The following is an 18,461-nucleotide window of genomic DNA, read 5'->3' as shown; positions in this document are numbered from 1 at the left end:
CAACAGAGCCAGGATGTTCCCAGTTCTTTTTGAGGAGATCCAGAAGAACCTGGTGGATAGGGATGGAGGTTATTTCCTTGGGAGCATCCAGGAATTGTAACAGCTCCATCATTTGATGCCTGTCATCTTGTTCAGTCTGCAATTGGAAGGGAACCAATTCAGACATCTCCTTCACAAAATGTATAAAGGAAAGGTCCTCTGGAAGAGAATGCTTTCTGCTTTCAGTAGGTGAAGGTGGTGAAGGCAAATCTGTGTCTGGTGAAGAATCATCAGTCCAGGTGTCGTAGGGATCAGCACCTGCTCCTCTAGGGACTAGAGGAGGATGGGGCGGTGGGATACCTGAAGGTCCTGGTCGAAGCTCCGAAGGACTCCAAGGAATAACTGGAGGCACCGATGAGGGCATCGAAGGCACCTGTGCAGGCATCGAGAGCATCGATGGATGGCTCAGTGGGGCCGATGGATGTGTCAGCACTGATGGGTGGATCGGTGGCACCGGACCTATCGGAATAGACGGCTGAGGCATCAGCAGAACTCCCGATGGAGGAATGTGAAACTGTTTCTCCTCCCTATGACAAAGCAAACGGGGAGGGCACTGGAGCCATCGGTGGAAAAGCAGCCATGAGCGCTTCCATCCTCGAGAGCAGCAGTGCCAACGCTGCTGGAATCAGGTCGGTGGTCGGTTCAGCAATCTGTACCGGTGTCGGAGGAACCTGGAGTCGATGCATCGCCTTCTCAATTGCCTCCTGAATCATCCGGTCCAGTTCTTCTCAGAGACCTGGAGCAAGCAGCCCCGGCTCCAGAACAGAAGAAGGAGGCAGAGGCATAGCTAGAGGGACCATCATTAAAAGCGGAGTTGCGGCTCCCAATACCCTGTTGGGTGAGGGTTGCCTCGGTGACCCGGTCGCCGAAAAGGTCGGTGCCTTTGCTTCGGTGTTTACTGAAGAAGATGTTGGGGAGGTACCTGTAATGGAGAAGGTTTTCATGGGTAATGATTCAGATGGACTGAATCAAATCACGGTGAACCTAGAAGATGTGGTAGGCCTGATTGACAAACTGAAGAGTAATAAATCACCTGGACCGGATGGTATACACCCCAGAGTTCTGAAGGAACTAAAAAATGAAATTTCAGACCTATTAGTAAAAATTTGTAACCTATCATTAAAATCATCCATTGTACCTGAAGACTGGAGGATAGCAAATGTAACCCCAATATTTAAAAAGGGCTCCAGGGGCGATCTGGGAAACTACAGACCGGTTAGCCCGACTTCAGTGCCAGGAAAAATAGTGGAAAGTGTTCTAAACATCAAAATCACAGAACATATAGAAAGACATGGTTTAATGGAACAAAGTCAGCATGGCTTTACCCAGGGCAAGTCTTGCCTCACAAATCTGCTTCACATTTTTGAAGGAGTTAATAAACACGTGGATAAAGGTGAACCGGTAGATGTAGTATACTTGGATTTTCAGAAGGCGTTTGACAAAGTTCCTCATGAGAGGCTTTTAGGAAAAGTAAAAAGTCATGGGATAGGTGGCGATGTCCTTTCGTGGATTGCAAACTGGCTAAAAGAAAGGAAACAAAGAGTAGGATTAAATGGACAATTTTCTCAGTGGAAGAGAGTGGACAGTGGAGTGCCTCAGATCTGTATTGGGACCCTTACTTTTCAATATATTTATAAATGATCTGGAAAGAAAAAAGACGAGTGAGATAATCAAATTTGCAGATGACAAAATGTTCAGAGTAGTTAAATCACAAGCAGATTGTGATAAATTGCAGGAAGACCTTGTGAGACTGGAAAATTGGGCATCCAAATGGCAGATGAAATTTAATGTGGATAAGTGCAAGGTGATGCATATAGGGAAAAATAACCCATGCTATAATTACAAAATGTTGGGTTCCATATTAGGTGCTACAACCCAAGAAAGATCTAGGCGTCATAGTGGATAACACATTGAAATAGTCTGTTCAGTGTGCTGCGGCAGTCAAAAAAGCAAACAATGTTGGGAATTAGAAAGGGAATGGTGAATAAAACGGAAAATGTAATAATGCCTCTGTATCACTCCATGGTGAGACCACACCTTGAATACTGTGTACAATTCTGGTCGCCACATCTCAAAAAAGATATAATTGCGATGGAGAAGGTACAGAGAAGGGCTACCAAAATGATAAGGGGGAATGGAACAGCTCCCCCTATGAGGAAAGACTTAAAGAGGTTAGGACTTTTCAGCTTGGAGAAGAGACGGCTGAGGGGGGATATGATAGAGATGTTTAAAATTATGAGAGGTCTAGAAAGGGTAGATGTGAATCGGTTATTTACTCTTTCGGATAGTAGAAAGACTAGAGGGCATTCCATGAAGTTAGCATGGGGCACATTTAAAACTAATCGGAGAAAATTCTTTTTTACTCAACGCACAATTAAACTCTGGAATTTGTTGCCAGAGGATGTGGTTAGTGCAGTTAGTATAGCGGTGTTTAAAAAAGGATTGGATAAGTTCTTGGAGAAGTCCATTACCTGCTATTAAGTTCACTTAGAGAATAGCTACTGCCATTAGCAATGGTAACATGAAATAGACTTAGTTTTTGGGTACTTGCCAGGTTCTTATGGCCTGGATTGGCCACTGTTGGAAACAGGATGCTGGGCTTGATGGACCCTTGGTCTGACCCAGTATGGCATTTTTCTTATGTTCTTATGGACGGGGTTTCTTAGACAGCGGCTTGGACAATGGCAAGGTCGATTATTTCACTCCCTCGATGGTCCGAGACTTTCGATGCTAGTGACGATGTTTATCTCTACAATCCCCTCAGTCCTGAGGGGGGAGTAGAGGGTGTCAAAGGCCAAGAAGTCGTCGATGCCAGATGGTTACTGACCGGAGGTCTATGCTGGCACGAAGTTGATGGTGCCGGTTCTGACGACATCGATGCAATAGACGGCGTCGGGGTTTGAGCACAGAAGAGAAGTTCCATCTTCTCCATTCTAGCCTTGCGACCTCCTTTTGGTGTCATGAGGGCACATTTGGTGCAGGTTAGGACATGCTCACATCCTAGATACATTACACAGACTTTGTGAGGGTCTGTGATGGACATGGTGTGATTACAGTCTGGGCACTGGCGGAACCCTGATGCCATGGCAATGAAAAAATTGAGCCACGGTACGGTCGACGGCCAGTAGGCTGCGAGGGCCTAACTCGACTGTAATCGACGAACACGGGCAAAAGACTTACCGGAGTACCGCGACTTGAAAAATTTGGAGGGACCCCTGTGGGGTAAATTAAATTTTAGTAATTCCGTGAGGAAAGTTCCTGTCAGGAATCTCTGCAGAGTTCCTTAACCGCATGGCTACTGCTGCACGGAAAAAAGAAGACTGAAGGGGGGGACCCCTGCTGGCTGCAGGGTTAATGCCATGCTGGGCATGCCCAGTAGGGGCCAGTGTTCCGTGACTGGGCTCCATCCCTTGATGTCACTCATGTGAGGACTACCATCCTGCTTGTCCTGTGAGAAAAATATTTACAAAAATACGTAGTGGACTTTGACAAAATGAATAAGGCCCTGAGGATTATGCTTTATCCCCTGAAAAGCTAAATTAGCTTAGGAAGAGAGCCATTTTTTTTCCCTGCTCCATTCAAAGATCAAGCCAATCTCTTCAAATGCATACCACCCCAGCCTTTAAAAGGCTGCTTAGATTGTAACATATTTAATCAGGTTTTAACACTAAAGCTCTGAAGCCACCATGCTTCAATTAACTGACTTCAGTGGGTAGTGCTGGTGCATTGTTTTTTTCATTGTCTTGCAGCGTCATCTACAGTGTCATCAGATTTGGAATACTGAGCAGACAAACATTCTGTTTACTACTGAAACACAAACTCCTTCCCCCCATATATTGATTTTCACATCATTTTCCGTGCATATTGTTAAACACTCAGTATTAAACTCTGTATTTGTCTTGAAAATAGAAAATCATTTTCATTGAGAATGATTAAGGGATCTAGATTGGCTGTTTAACATTTCTTCTCCCCCCCCCCCCCCCTCAAATGCAGCTAAAAGCATGTGTTGCTTTACATTACTCGTTATTGTACAAGAGAGGGTCAGGAATGAGCAGGTCTCTACAGGTACTTTCCTGTGTCAACTATAGCAGATGCAATGGGCTGTATTTTCAAGGAAAATGCCAAGGGAAAGTTCCTTTAGAAAAGGTCCTTGTAGGTCTGATGGTATTTTAATCTCCCTAGACAACTTCAAAAATTGCCCCGTAAATACTAGTAATCAAACCAATGGGCCTGTATCTTCATTTTCAAAAGGAAATGCCTTAGTTTCCCTTTGAAAATTTGAATGATGCACACAACAGGAGATACAAAGTATCCACCTTTTTGTACGTGCATCGGAAATGATGCATGTTGACTACATAAATATCCCTCATATAATTTCACCCCCTGGATTCAATTCTTTAAGCAAAAGAATGCATGCTGTATCAGCGTAGTTTTACCCACTTGTGCGGAGTGCAGTAATCAACCTTAGTTTAGTGTACACTGATAAGTTACCTGTGTAAATTGCTTTGATTATTGCCCCCTAAAGAAATATCAAAGAATAAAATTTAAAAAAGGAAACAGAACAGTTTTAATATTTAGCATGTCTAGTCTCTAATGATGCTATAAATCACATCATTTTAATCTCTAATTTTAATTTCCATGAGAGCTTTCTCACCACTCTATCCTACACTACCTTCCCTATGTATGTCATCTACTGCCCTACACAATATTCATGTATATGAAGACTGTATAAAATATTCCCGTCAATTATCCTACCAAGTACAGTTTCTATAGAGCTTCTGGACAAGAGATGTGAGCACTGTGTTCGTTTATTGGTGCTAGAACCATGGCAAGTTTGTTTTTTTTTAACCTACCTGATTTTTCAAAGTTCTTCAATTTCTCCTTGATCATCTACAGTGGAATTAAAAATGTAACGGTAGCCAGATGGTTTCTTTTTCTGATCTATTTGACTTGTGTAGTATCTTGTTTCTCTTTATATAAAGAGATTCTCATCCATATAATGAACTGAAATGTATAAGAAGAAAGAATTTTCTAGCACTTCTGAACTTTGTCTCTACTGAAAATGCCCTCACCCTCATCGGATCCAGGTCATTTTCAATATTAAGTGCCAGGCCCATGTCCTACCTTCAGATATAAAGTTTTGCACATCAATGGAAAACTGAACCAGCTGCCCTTTCCCCTCCCATGGTATGAAAAGTGCTAAAATTTATATTTTAGATCGCATGGTATCAATTTTTATTAAGATCTGCAATCTAAATGCCTGGCTGCTCATGTAATGGTGGTAACTACAAGAGGAATCCAGAACTAAACATAGGTTTACAAATATCTATATTCCTCAGATATTCTTCAGGGCACAACTTCTTCCTCACAAAACCAAAAAGGTAGTTACCACCACTATTTTGCCGTAGGCAACCTAGTATTCCATTGGTTCTTTCTACTGCCCTGGCACACTAACTGGAGAAGATCCCTAATTTCAGATCATAGGAAAGCAGTAATGGTGGCAGAGTGGTCCAGTCCCACAACAAGAGGAAAACTGTGATAATCAGAGTGGTTGGAATCGCAGGCAATAACTTCAAAATTTCTTTCCTATTTGAGGGGGTCCCAGTACTTCATCCAAATATATAACTCATTTTTTAAATTTAATTTTATCTGCTGTACTTTTGATTGCTCTAAAAATTTCATTTTTCTAATCCTTCTAGAATCTTGACACCCCCCACGATCTAAAAAAAAAAAAAAAAAACACAAACCCACAAACATGCCTTCCTTTCTACTTATGAAACCATACAACAGAAATGGGTCCAGGATTTATTGATGTGGCATCCAGCTGATCTCCCTTCAAGAGAAATAAATGCTTTGCTATGAAATTGCCACAACAAAAGCTTGATACAAGAGCATGATGGACAGCACAGTAAGATAATCGAAAACAGTCATGTCCAATAGACTGAAGGATGCCAAGGACCAGCAGCAGTGAGGTCAAAAGAATGTGGATACACTTATAACCTTCAGATTGCAACCACACACAGCTCCTCCATCACCCAGTTTGTACAAATCATGCTATAACAATTCTACCAGTTTTCATCCTTTTACCTTTACTCTAAGCCTCTGAAATCAGAGCTACAGTAACAAAGGCCCTAAGAAAAAATTTCAGGTAACTGTAGCTATAATGGGCTGAGGAACAATGCTGCATCTAATGCATTTTCTTTCCTCAGACTAGACTTTCCCCCTAAAATCAACTATAGCTAAGAACTACAACCAAAGTAGAAAGGCTGAAGTAATGTTTGGCATTTTTAATTTAGATTTGTTTTATTTAAGTTTAATGTTAATTCCATGCTGTGTTTCAGTAAGAACAATTACAGATTCTGTATCTGTGGCTCCAGTCAGATATCCAGTAGTACAAATTAGCTTCAAGTTACACATACTGAACAAAAGAGATAGGATGAGCGAGCAAAAGGGAGAGGAGGTGGAAGAGAAACCCCCTCACCACATGCAGGCCTTTCAAATGCCACCTTAAATGCTAACCTGCTTTGAGGAGGGGAAGAAAAAAGTAGGCAAGAATGAAACGCCATGGACTGCTGAACTGTTACTAACACATACATTTTCAGCAATATTCATATAATGTACAAACAAATATTCCAATGTAACCTGCACCTTCAAACTATATAATCCCATTCACTTTAAAATGTAAACACCAGCATCACACGTTCTACAGTGCATTCATTTGTAAGATCCATTTCTAAAGGTTGTGCTGGATTGCATGGAGACAAATCTGGTAATGCTGAAAAAGCCTCTATGCAGTCCTGTTAGTGTCTGAAAGAACCTAAAATGGTTAGCAGTAGCAACATCCAAAGAAATTCACTCTTGCCTTTAAGGAATTTTAAACTGAGTGTAAAAAAATTAAAAAAAAAAAAAAATAAAATATTATAAACCCCAACAGGGTAGGAACCTAAATTCTGAGAACCAGTGTAAAAAGTCAAATGTGCTGGTCCTCAGTGACATGGGAGAATATTTTCTGGGAGGTTAGGGAGAGAGATGGATGGGTTCTCTTCTTGGCCATGTTGTCTCACTGGGTTTCATCTTCCACATCCTGCAGTGCTTCTTTATTCGGTTCTTCACCTGTGAAACAGAGCCAGAAAAACAGTGAGTCAACTTCTGCCAGGGAGAATCAAGATAATTACTGTAGGAACTATCACAGGATAATTATTCACCAAAAAAAAAAAAAATCTATAGGGACAGTCTAAGGCCATTCAATACCCTTTCAATAAAGACCTCCACAAAGCATGGGAAGAGATAGTTCCTTACCTGTAACAGGTGTTCTCTGAGGACAGTAGGATGTTAGTCCTCACATGGGTGACATCAGATGGAGCCCTGATGCAGAAAACTTGCGGAAAACTTATGGCAAAGTTTCTAGAACTTTGACTAGGCACACTGAGCATGCCTTATATCACATGTCCACACAGGGTCCCTCTTTAGTCTTGTAACAGAATTACAATTAAAATAAAAAGTAGGAGAAACCCAACTCTACAGGGTAGCGGGTGGATTTCGTGAGGACTAACATTTTGCTGTCCTTGGAGAATACTGTTATAGGTAAGCAACTCTGCTTTCTCCAAGGACTAGCAGGATGGTAGTCCTCACACACTAGTGAATCTCTAGCTACAGGCTGCTCCCCAACACAAAATTGGACCAGCAGACACCTAACTAGTGGCCAACGGGCACAACACTACCGGTGCTGTTGGTAACAGGGGGAGACAGTCTGAACCCAATCAACTGCTCTAGATGGGAGAGCTACACCTCAAACAAGTTCGAGGACAGAGTGGCCTTACCTACTGTTGTGTCGGCCATCCCTATCCAGATAGTAACGGGATGTGAATGTTTGAAGAGAACTCTACATCACAGCCTTGCAGATCTCCTCCACAGAAACTGCTTGTAAGTGGGCCATAGACACTACCATGGCTCTGACAGAATAAGCCTTGACATGACCCCCAAGATGCAATCCCATCTGGGCATAACAGAAGGAGATGCAATCTGCCAGCCAACTGGATATTGCCAGTGGGTAACAGCAATGCCCAACCTATTCTATCAAAAGAAACAAATTTGGGTGAACACCCTATGGGCATCTATCCACTCCAGATAGAAGGCTAAGGCTCACTTGCAGTCCAAACTGTGCTGTGCTTGTTTGCCTTGCTGCAAATGGGGCCTGGGAAAGAAAATTGGTAGGACGATTGACTGGTTAAGATGAAAACCCATCACCACCTTAGGCAGGAACTTAGGGATGCATGGGCAAGACCAGCCTGTCATGAAAAAAACATAGTATACAGTGGATAAGTCACTAAGGCCTATAGCTCGCTGACCTTTCACGCTGAAGTAATCGCCACCAAAAAATGACCTTCCAGGTCAGGAACTTCATGTCACAGTTGCGCAGTGGCTCAAAAGGAGCTGTCATCAGCTGAGCTAACACCACATTGAGATCCCAAGACACAGCTGGAGGCTGTAGAGGAGGCTTCAACTGAAGCAGGCCCCGCATAAAATGCCCAACTATAGGCTGTACAGATATGGGCATACCATCTACACCGTGGTGGTATGCACCAATTGCACTAAGATGAATTCTAAAGGAGTTGGTTTTTAATCCTGTTTCTGATAGGTGTAGAAGGTAATCAAGAAGTTTTTGTGTGGGGCAGGAGAACAGATATAGGGCCTTCTGCTCACACTACACAGAAATCCTCCCCCACTTCAGTCCACAGGATTTTCTAGTGGAAGGCTTTCTAGAAGCCACTAGAACCCAAGACATCTTCTGATTAGATCAAGCAGCTGCAGAATTAACCTTTCAACATCCAGGCTGAGAGCAACAGGGCCTGGAGGTTGGGATGCCGCAGCCTGCCCTGATTTTGTGTGATGAGATCTGGGGAAGCCCCAGGCTGATCAGTTTCCAAATGGACAACTCCTGCAAGAGTGGAAATCAGACCCGTCTCGGCCAATTAGGGACTATGAAGATCATAGTCCCTCTGTCCTCGTGAAGCTTCAAAAGACTCATTGCCACTAAGGAATCTGCGGATATTCGTACAGAAGCCCCGAGACTGGCACGGGTGTCTGAGGCTGGTTTGCCATCTGACCTACTCGATGCAGAACCAGGATACCTTCCTGTTGCAGGGGAATGCAAACAGATCTAAAGAATATCCAATTTGCTACCCCTCTGTCCAGGGACCACTCGTGGAATCTGAAGGCTCCACTCAGCCTGTCCGCTCCACGTTCTCCATCCCCACCAGGTACATGGCCCTGAACACCATCCCATGGGATAGGGCCCACAACCAGATCTGGACTGCTTCCTGACACAGGAGGCACAATCCCATGCCTCCCTGCTTGCTGACATATCACATGGCTACTTAGTTGTCAGTCTGGATCAGGGCAACTTTGTTGGACAGCCGATCTCTGAAAGCCCATAGCACATACCTGATCGCCCTGAGCTCCAGAAGTTGATTTAACAAGAACGTTTCTGAACGGACAGGAAGCCCTGGATGCCAAGTCCATTCACATGAGCTCCCTACACCAGGGTAGCTGCATCCATGGTTAGCACAACTTGAGTAGGGGGACTCAAAGAAATCCCCTGTTCCATTTTGGAAAGTACCCACCACCAGGACAGAGTCCCTGAGAGAAGGGGTGACTCAGATGCAATCCTGGAGGCTCTGAGTGGCTTAGCACCACTGTGACCTGAGAGTCCATTGGGCTGTGTGCATGTGTAAACATGCTAAGGGAGTGATATGAACGACTGCGGTCATGTAGCCCAATAGCCTCAACATGTGCTAGGCTGACAGCTTCTGGTTCTGTTTAATCTCTGGCACAATGGTCGCCAAGGCAACAGCCCTCTGGCAAAGCAGAAAGGCCTTGGCCTGAGCCGTATCTAGCAGGGCTCCTATGAAGCCCAAGTTAGGTGACGAGCTGAGATGGGACTTTGGGTAGTTGAGAATGAACCCTAGTGACTCCAACACCTGAATGGTCAAGCGCATGGACCAGGCGCCCCTGCCCGAGCTGTGCTCTTGACTAGCCAATCAATCATCCAGATACGGGAAGACATGCACTCCCAGTCTGCAGAGGTGCGCCACCACCATGGCCAGGCATTTTGTAAAGACCAGTGGGGCTGACAAGCCCAAACAGCAACACCCATACTGGAAGTGCTGTTTTCCCACCACAAATCAGAGATACTTCCTATGACCAGGGAAGATCGATATGGGTGTATGTGTCCTTTAGATCGAGGAAGCATAGCCAGTCCCCTTTTTGCAAAAGTGGGATCAAGATGTGCCCAAGGAAACCAACTTGAACTTTTCTTTTTTAAGAAACTTGTTCAAGACCCTTAGGTCTAGGATTGGACAGCATCCTCCTGTTCTCTTTGGAATCAGTAAGTACCTGGTGTAAAATCCCCACCCTCTTTGCCTTCCTGGTACGGGTTCAACTGCTCTGGCTGTTAAGAGGGAGGAAAGCTCCATTAAAAGTTCCTCCTGATGCGCTAGTGGCCCCCAATATTTTATTTTATTTATTTATTTAACACTTTTCTATACCAACCTTCATGGACAAGAACCATATCGGATCGGTTTACATCGAACAGGGTAAACAACTGTAGTGCCAACTAACTTAAATCAACAAAGGAGTGGAAGAGGCAAAATTACATTCAACAGGGAGTAAGAACTTGGGCACAGATGGCAATTTGGCAGACACCCAATAGGTTCAACTGGTACAACTGAAGGACGATGAACAGACCCAACTGCTCTGAGGTTACACTGAGCCACTGGTTCACAAAGAATTCAGCTTGCCCCGACCAGAGGGTCCATCATTTCAGGTACGGGCAACTGGCTTACGATCCCTGCGGCCCAGTCAAACCCAGGTTTCACTGAGGAGCCGGCTGGTGTTTTGAAACTCTCTGCTGCCTGGGACGGCCACAAGAGCTCTGATGGTGTTGACGGGAGTGAGGCGGCGGAGGATAGTACTTCCTTTGGCGAAAGACTTCCTTGGCCCTTGTCTCAACGGCCTCCTGGAAAAGGTCGGGTCCGTTGGAGGGCAGACAGTTGTTGGAGGGTTTCAGGATGGTCCTGGAGATAGGGCAGAGCATCCCACCCTATCTCTGAAGAGATTATCTCCCATACACAGCATGTCTTTCCTGTAATTCCAGTCGGAGATCCGAGGCCCGCAGCCATGCCATTCTGCGGGCGAGGATTCCCACTGCAGAAACCCTCTGCCATCTTGAAATCATAGGTTGCACGGACCTCGCGTTTTCTCGCAGTCCAGACCCTTGTGCACCAGCAACATGAAAGTGTCTTGCTGCTGAGGCAGCTGCTCAGCCACCACCTGCACCTGCTTCCAGATGTCCTGCAACTATTGGCTCATGTAGATCTGATAGGCAGCATTGCAGGCAGTAAGCATGGTGCCTTGGAACACCTTCCTCCCAAGCACGTCCATCACTCTGTGGACCTTCCCTGGGGTGCAGAGGAATGGGTCCGAGTGCCCTTGGCCCTCTTGAAGGCGAATTCGATCACCACCAACTGGTGAGGCAGCGGACACTTATCAAATCCGGCAGCCTTCTGGACAAGGTAAACTCCGTCCGACTTCTTACTAACAGGAAGCACTGAGGTGTTCCCAAATCCTCAGCAACTCTAAGGATCTCATGTACCCGGAGCACCACGATCTTCTTAGGAGGCTCCATGAATTGACGGCTCTCACACATTTTGTGCCTGACATCCTTGTCTGTCAAAAACTGGAATAGGATGGCCTCCGCCATCACCTCACAAACCCTGGGAAGGCTAAGTCCTCAGGTGGAGACTTCCTTCGCTCATCTGGAGAAGGGTCTGATGGGAAACCATCCGAGTCCTCGGCAGACTCTGTTGGATCTTCCTCCTAGAGGTCATAGGGACCCTCATCCTTGCTGTATGCCACAGAGAATGGGGCCCTAAGTGCTCAGCCTACATCCAGAGGTGCAGGCACAGTTGGAACTGGACAGGGGACTACAGGCCTCGGCGCTTCTGCCAGCTTAGCAGAGCTTCCTCCTCAGAGGAACTGGTGACTACCACTGTATCGGTAGGGGGGAGGTCTCTGTGTCCCACCGGGCACTGGTGCCGTCCCAGGAACTGATGTCAGCTGGGTCGGTAATGCACTGACGAGCACATTGAGCTTCTCGAGAAGCGGTACAAGGACAGGCGGCACCAGCTCTGGTGCCGGTGGTGCCACAGAACCGAAGCCCGGCAGCACTCACTCCACCACCAGCTAGACTCTGCACCCTACTCCTTCGAATGTTGCCGATGCCAACACCAACCGTGAGGAAGGAATGGCCAGACCTTCCTCAGGCTAGCAAGGGAGATCATCCACTGGCACCAGGACCAGTGGAGAGCATTGCGTACCACGGGCATCGATGGGAAGATGGGCCCTCCTTGCCATGGGGCCACTTTGGGGGCATCATAACAAAAGCCAGTGCATCCCCGGCCCGGCACCATGCATAGACAGGGACTGGTGCCAATGCTCCTTAGGCTTCCCCTCGATGCTAGGCTCGGTCCTTCCCCAGTGCTGAGGTCGAAGACAACGAACCTGACATCTTCAGACCTGAGGAGATGGGCAACACTGTTTTCAGTGCCCCTATACTCCGGCGACCCTGACTGAACAGACAATCACGCCGATGTCGATGGTGTGGTCTCCACTGGTGAGGTTCAGATGTCCTTCGATGTCATCGGCTCGGACTTCCTAGACCTGAAGAGCTGATCCATCTTTTCAAGTCGGAGCCATCATCCCTTCAGGATCATTTGAGTGCATAAGTGGCAACCCCAGGCAGAAGATGCACACCTCATGAGAATCAGTGATCGCCATGGTCCTCAGGCACTGGGGGCATCGGCAAAAACCAGATGTGGCCATGACAAAGCGAAACAAAAGGAATGAAAGTCGGAACAATAGCAGCAAGGATCGATGGCCGGTGGGCACCGCCTCTGGGGGCTGGGGTGGAGGAAAAAATCTACCACAAAAGGAAACTTCCCCGAAAAGCCGAAAACCCTGACTGGGGACACCACAGGAATACACAGAGAGGGACCCAGGAACAGACTGAAGAGAAAAAAAACGCGAAAAACAAAAGTTTTTGACAAGCAAAAAGCCAAGTTTTGAGCTCAGACAGCGAGGCTCACAGCTCCGTGGGAAAAAAAAGAGCATGAAGCGGGACCCCACGTGGACACATGGTATAGGGCATGCTCAGTGGGCCCAAAGTTCTAGAAACTTTGACATAAGTTTTCCACATCAGGGCTCCATCTGATTATGTCGTCCATAAGTGAGGACTACTATCCTGTTTGTCCTTAGAAAAGGAAGTCATTAGAAAATTTAGTTTGATCAAAACAATTTAGCTCAATTTGTGATCACCTTTCAACTGCCACTTCAGTTTGAGGTTCCAAGTGGTATCAGCCTTCTGGCCCTTGCAGCAGACTGGCTGGCATGAAATCTTTCTATATTCTAAAAACAAACCTCTAGTCTTGCACAGCACTATCCAGATAAAAGTACATTATCAAGAACCATTAAGGTATCAAGGAGGATGCATACATAAAGGATGCACCCATTTTTTCACTTTGCTTTCCAGAGGGCAGGGAAAGCTGTAGAACAGTTGAGAATTTTTTAAATGGGATGTTTATTACCAGAACTTCTCAATTCAAAACTAGTATGCTTGCTTTGTTAGTCACGTGCAGAAATACACTGACAGTTTTGAACTACCAAAGTGCATTTAATCTATAAATATCAACATCACACTAGGAAACGAACCACTGCATGAATGGAAATATTTTCAAATGATTGATTTTCAGTTTACGTGTATAATACAGTCAGTTGTACTGGAACTCAAGAGTTGTAAAGTCTTAAAACCACATTTACCAATCACAAGTGAAGAGGTCATTCCAAGTCCAATTAAGAGTAGAGTGCTATAAACAAGATCACGTGGCCAAGTTTACCTCTTCTATTTCCTGTCAGATGCCATCTAGTTTAGAGGACTTTTTTACAACCTAAGTCACCCTGCTAATTTTCACTCAGATTTGGTACAAAGACTATCTTCACATCACAGATTATGGGGATTTTCTTAAAGGATAATAGTCTTCGCACATGCAAGGGTCAAAACATTTATTTTATGGAAATGATTTAACATCCCTCACCATGATGAAATTGTTTCTATGCCCCTCCACATGACAAAGTTTTTAAAATACCACATATAAACAGAGCCATCCGCTTGCAGAAAAGTCCAATCCAATTGGATGACTGACTTGATATCCAATCAGATTTCAGAATGAGCATGTCCAGATTTATCAGACAGGAAAGAATTCAAAAAAAGAAAAGGCAAATATTTAGAAGTTTCATTTTATTTAACTATTAAGGGCCTAACCCAGAAACTTGATTAAGATGGTTCACAAGATCTGAGCATGCTCTGCTTCACACTAAGCAGCTACAATAATTCACACCAAGAGATGGGAAACGTTTTCATGCCAAATTTTAATATCCATCCATCTTGCCCCAGTTAACAGCTGTCAATGCAATTCTGAGCTTTTCAGTTACATCTTTCTGGAACTAGGACAGGTCCCAAGTAGGAGAAACAGTAATTGGGCCTTGGATGGAGTCAGACGTACAGGCAGCATCAGCAGCAGAATGCAGGCAAGATCAGTAATTCATCAAGCCATTAAAATGACTTACAAAGTAGATTTAGGAAAGGAACAGTTGGGCTTTCCTTTAGGAATCTATACAGCAAGGAGAGAAGGCAGAACAGAATGAACTGGAGAGTACAAGCATGGTTAAGCAGCTTGTATACAACAAATTGGTAGAACAGTGATATGGCAAAAAATGTATAATCTCAAATTTTCCCAATTCATTGCTTAAGGCTGGTAGGAAGAAAAGGATTATATGATAAATAGAACAGACATAAGAAAGCAATCAGCTTCTTTTAACCACTGTGCCATAGATTATTAATTTCAATTGGTTTCAAAACTAAAGAGGCTATTACTCAAAGTCTGTAACAGAAAATAATGTATTTTGTACTTATATTCTCTGTTTGTTGAAATCAGTTTAATTATGCCTAAAGTGAAAGTAGTCCAGGGCCAGATATACAAACTAAATCAAGACAATTTTATCCAGTCAAAAAAGGCTTGATAAGTGACTGCACTGTAAACTATTGATGGCTAACTTGATGACCATTGATTTTCCTAATGTAAAAATTAACTTCAAGGGATAATCCTACCACTGTGAAAGGTAATTACTGAGAAACTATTTTCATAAAAGTCACAGTAGGTAACTATTGGGTCAAATCACTCCCATGGGCTAATATGTGAGGGATCAACTCTGATCAAGAGCCACAAACAGGTCTTGCTTCAAGGATATCCATTAACATGCATGAGATATTCTCATACAACAGAAAGCAGAGTGGCTTACCTGTAACAGGTGTTCTCAGAGGACAACAGGATGTTAAGTCCTCATACATGGGTGACATAATTGGAAGGAGCCCTGCATGGAACTTTGAACTCAAAAAATCTAGAGCTTTCAAACATGCCCTAATGAGCATGTGCAGCTGTAGTCATCACCCTACACCCTAGGCAGAGTCCCTAAGTCCATGATGTAGCTAATAGATGGAGAACCAACTCATAGGGAAGGCAGGTGGGTTTTGTGAGGACTAACATCCTGCTGTCCTCTGAGAACACCTGTTACAGGGTAAGCAACTCTGCTTTCTCAGAGGACAAGCAGGATGGTAGTCCTCACACCTGGGTGAATCCCTAGCTATAGGCTGTCCAAACAGGACAAAGCAGGAAACAGCACAGTGCTGAAAGCACTACCACTCTCCCTTTTGCCTGTGAGGCAGCCAACCCATAAGAGGTCCAGGCTGGAGAAGATTTGGGCTATACAATGGAAAATCACAAATGACGGACACACAAAACTCATGTGTAGTAGGGGTGCCTAAGGCCGAGGAATGAATTTAGTACAAACAAAAGTATAATCTGCATCATGGAAAACATTAAAAGCAATGTTTCGGATCAGTAACCCTAACAACGATAGTAGGTCTGGAACCTCCTGGATACAAGAAAAGCCTAAAGATGTCAAAAAGTAAAGGACTCTCAGACGAAAACTGCAGTTTCCTTTGGTGTCAGGAAGACAACTGAAAACCCAACTGGGGCCCGAAAAACTCCACAAAAAAACTACAGTCCACTGACATCTGGAGGACAAAATGTATCTGTAGAAGTGTGCCTATGTGTGGCTGATAGGCACAATGGGCAGAAAGCCCAAGCAATGCTTGGAGAATAAGTACAACGACAGGACCTGCGACAGTGTTGAAGCACCAGACTTAGCTGACCATGCAGGACAGCAACAAGAGTTTCAGAGGATGAAAGCAACCCCGAATCAGATGCTAGCCCAAACTCTTGAGCAGGGAGGCAAGCTGGGCCTGAGGCTCACCACTCACTGCACCCTGTCTATAGGATAGGTCAGGAAAGCAGGAAGACACTTTGGGCAACCTAGTGAAGGGAGAAGAGCTAAAGGCCTTAGTCTGGCAAAAATATAGGGAAAATGCAGTGAATCTTTCCCTGCAGGTATACACCGAGATATACCAGGAATGCCTTTGCTTTTCCTGCCCTCCCCACAACATACCAACTGGAAATCTGAGGAAGCAAGAACACAAGGAGGCGGGCCACTGGACTGCCAAGGTAAGCACAAGTCGCTAGGTTGAATATCCCAACCACAAGCAAATTAACTCACTGTTGATTCCAGAAGGGAGTTACCCACTGAGATAGAGTCCTCAGCCTACTTGGAACAGCTGAAACAGAGCAAATTCCCCAGGGAAGAAATCCAGAAACACTCCACTAAGAGACAGAAGTCAGGGTGCCGCATGTGCAAACCACTGTCCAACAGAATTTCTTCCCTGGCCCGGAACCCTAAGGGTATTAGGACAGGGTGATATTGAAACAGACTGCCAAGCACCTGGCTTAGGTATCAATACCTCAGATTGCAAATATTTCCCCCAAGGAAGCACGCGATCCAGTAATGAAAATCGTTGCATGAACCAGGACTCCCCCTATCTGCAGACAGGGTTCTCTCTATAATGGGGAAATATAGCTTGCAAGCCATTGCAACCAAGAGCAGCACTTCTACGGGGGGGGGGGGGGGGGGGGGGGGGGGGGGGGTTTCTTGTGCTCCAGCTCCCTCAGCCATGAATGTGGCAATAGGGTGAAAGGCATACTTGCTCATTAGATGGACTAGAACCCTCCTCACTGAGGTAGGATTCCACAGGTGAGAATGACTGGCCATAGTGGCCCATTGAGCTCAGTAGGTATCAAGGTGACCCCAGGATGGGGGAAACCCTCAAGGTTCACATGGAAGCTACTCTGGAAAGGCTCCCTCGCAAAACAGAGCTGCTGTGCCTTAGAACGACCTAAGGGGCACGCTGCCACTCGACCAGCTCTCGGAGCTCGCAAGGAACAGAGAGCAACCGACAGTCAGACATCTCTTCCCCGGGAATGGAGAATGAGGGATACCCCTTGTAGGGGTGGACAATCGTGCGTCCAGAGGGGAACCCATAAGAGTTGCCCTGGGACCCAGTCAAATCTCCTCTTTCTGAAGGGAGAGTAATAGGAATCGGGGACTTCCAATCCTAAAAACCTTTCAACTCTCCAATTGAGAGCTGAGTGACAATCACTGATCACAGTTTTAGAAGTGACCAATCCACCACTGGCAGCTACCCTCATAAGGGGTAGGCCACCACAGTAAATCAATGGAGAAGCCCCAGCAAAAACGGTCCAAGGACCACCGCTGATGTTCCCCGGCCCTGGCCTCCCAGAAGATGAACAGATTCTAAGAATAGAGGCTCTAGTTCAGCGATAAATATGCCAGGGATGGAGCCTCAGGGGCTTCCCCACAAAACGGGTTTTTGACACGGCAAGAGTTGAAAGACATTCCTCTTCTAAGACAGGAGAGAACTACTGACACTACCCAGTTAGTGTAGCTGGGTTCAAAAAAGGTTTGGATAAGTTCTTGGAGGAGAAGTCCATTAACAGCTATTAATCAAGTTTACTTAGGGAATAGCCACTGCTATTAATTGCATCAGTAGCATGGGATCTTCTTAGTGTTTGGGTAGTTGCCAGGTTCTTGTGGCCTGGTTCGGCCTCTGTTGGATACAGGATGCTGGGCTTGATGGACCCTTGGTCTGACCCAGCATGACAATCTCTTATGTTATGTACCCTCCCGGTGTCTGCTCCCCTTAGGATTCAATCAAGTACACAATCCTAGGGCAGTACAGTGGCTGTGGCAACCTGTTGTGCTCACCATGAAGGAAACACCCAGACATACCCATACAGCAGAGGACAAATAGAAAAAAGAGCCCTCTGCTATAGAAACAGGCTGTCCAATACTCATACAGTGGTCTCTCCACTTGCTAGAGTAGGTGGCTATGCACT

At 45.3% G+C, this 18,461-nt stretch overlaps 1 protein-coding gene across 2 annotated transcripts in view; it reads right to left on the bottom strand.

The window, feature by feature from the left end:
• Positions 1–6,306: 6,306 nt before the first annotated feature.
• Positions 6,307–18,461, bottom strand: part of YWHAE (tyrosine 3-monooxygenase/tryptophan 5-monooxygenase activation protein epsilon) — a 182,376-nt gene continuing 170,221 nt past the window's right edge. Inside the window, exons 6-7 of one of the 2 annotated variants that reach the window (XM_029611491.1) lie at positions 14,722–14,765; positions 6,307–7,152 (exon numbers count right to left, since the gene is read on the bottom strand). In XM_029611491.1, the coding sequence (XP_029467351.1) occupies positions 14,758–14,765 (8 nt within the window). In that variant the 3' untranslated portion in view covers positions 6,307–7,152; positions 14,722–14,757. The remainder of the gene's footprint in view (positions 7,153–14,721; positions 14,766–18,461) is intronic. The other variant, XM_029611490.1, reaches the window with a different exon arrangement.

Source organism: Rhinatrema bivittatum, chromosome 8 (assembly GCF_901001135.1).
Source record: "Rhinatrema bivittatum chromosome 8, aRhiBiv1.1, whole genome shotgun sequence".
Taxonomy (NCBI): domain Eukaryota; kingdom Metazoa; phylum Chordata; class Amphibia; order Gymnophiona; family Rhinatrematidae; genus Rhinatrema; species Rhinatrema bivittatum.
Note: the sequence above shows the minus strand (reverse complement) of the source record. Positions and strands in the feature narration are given on the sequence as shown.